We start from the raw sequence: 1,160 nt of genomic DNA on the forward strand, positions 1-1,160 counted from the left end.
CCTTTACCTTAACCAAAAAAAATAATTGCGAAGTTGTATGTGAAACTAATACTTTACCGAAAACGTACCTTTACCAAAAGATTTACAAGGTTATGATAATGTGAATAGGACAATGACATGAGACAATATAAACCAGTCAATGTGTAATAAACGAAGGAGCCATTTCAATCTAAAGAAAATAAAATTTTTAATCAACATTACCGTTGAAAAATCACAAAAGCACAACACATTCGAAAACTTTTTTTCCACATAATATCTATACCTGCATTTCTTCTAATACTAAAATGTTACTATATCTGTTATCCTTCTATATATTACAAAGGTTAAGTATTGTAACTTTACCTGCATGATATCAGTAAGTTAACTAATAAAAGCAACTAACAAGATTCCATGAATGTCAACTGCTGACCGATGTTTACACTGAAGTTAGGACATGGCAAAAGCAATATTAAAAGTAATCCTAACGTATACAAATAAAATTCAACAGAGCAATAGAACTATAAGAATATTAAAATTATATTTAAAAAAGTATTTCTCATTTATTTATCATTCGAATTGGTATTTGTCTTTCACAATCTATTTCTTAAGCGCCTTATCGACTACTCTTGCCGAGTCCATCGTCTGCTGCAATGTTTACAAACTTCTTGACGGATTTCGGGACAACACTTTCTACCTTTGGGACACACTCTAGCCACAAACACTTTCCCAGTTACACATACTTTATAATCAATAAACACTTTATAACAAGGAAATACTTTCCAGAGGGGGAGGCATTCCGTAATTAGGAGGCCCTCCCCAACTCCGAGACATTTAACGAAGTTGAAGACTCTCTACTTCGGGGCACTTCCTAACGCTGTTGCATCCAGCTAACATGGACAGTGTGGGGAATGATGAAGCTGTCATAGCCACTAATGACGACGCAAGTTCTTGCAAGAGGTGTGCAGTGGCCATGGGATATTGGCGAGACAGATATATTAGCTATTTCGTGAGATCTACAGATCGCAAGGCGCCGGAGATTAATCGTGGTTACTTTGCGCGGTGTGTGGCAATCAAGCTGCTTGTTGATAAATTTGTGGAGGTAAATAGTTTTTTCTTCCCTCTCCATCATAGGAATTATTTTTTCTTAGGAAAACATGAAGTTAATGTTCATTGATGTGAAA

The 1,160-nt window shown here is 35.5% G+C and overlaps 2 protein-coding genes across 2 annotated transcripts in view; one reads left to right on the forward strand and one right to left on the reverse strand.

The window, feature by feature from the left end:
- Positions 1–464, reverse strand: part of LOC119586410 (mediator of RNA polymerase II transcription subunit 8-like) — a gene marked incomplete at its 3' end in the record, with an annotated part of 12,934 nt that extends 12,470 nt beyond the window's left edge. Inside the window, 1 exon segment of the mRNA XM_037935132.1 lies at positions 343–464. Coding sequence (XP_037791060.1) covers positions 343–348 — 6 coding nt within the window.
- Positions 465–601: 137 nt separating this feature from the next.
- LOC119586409 (leucine carboxyl methyltransferase 1-like) overlaps positions 602–1,160 on the forward strand; it is a 57,837-nt gene continuing 57,278 nt past the window's right edge. Inside the window, exon 1 of the mRNA XM_037935131.1 lies at positions 602–1,078. Within this exon, the coding sequence (XP_037791059.1) occupies positions 872–1,078 (207 nt within the window). The 5' untranslated portion in view covers positions 602–871. The remainder of the gene's footprint in view (positions 1,079–1,160) is intronic.

Source organism: Penaeus monodon, chromosome 21 (genome assembly GCF_015228065.2).
Source record: "Penaeus monodon isolate SGIC_2016 chromosome 21, NSTDA_Pmon_1, whole genome shotgun sequence".
Classification (NCBI taxonomy): Eukaryota; Metazoa; Arthropoda; class Malacostraca; order Decapoda; family Penaeidae; genus Penaeus; species Penaeus monodon.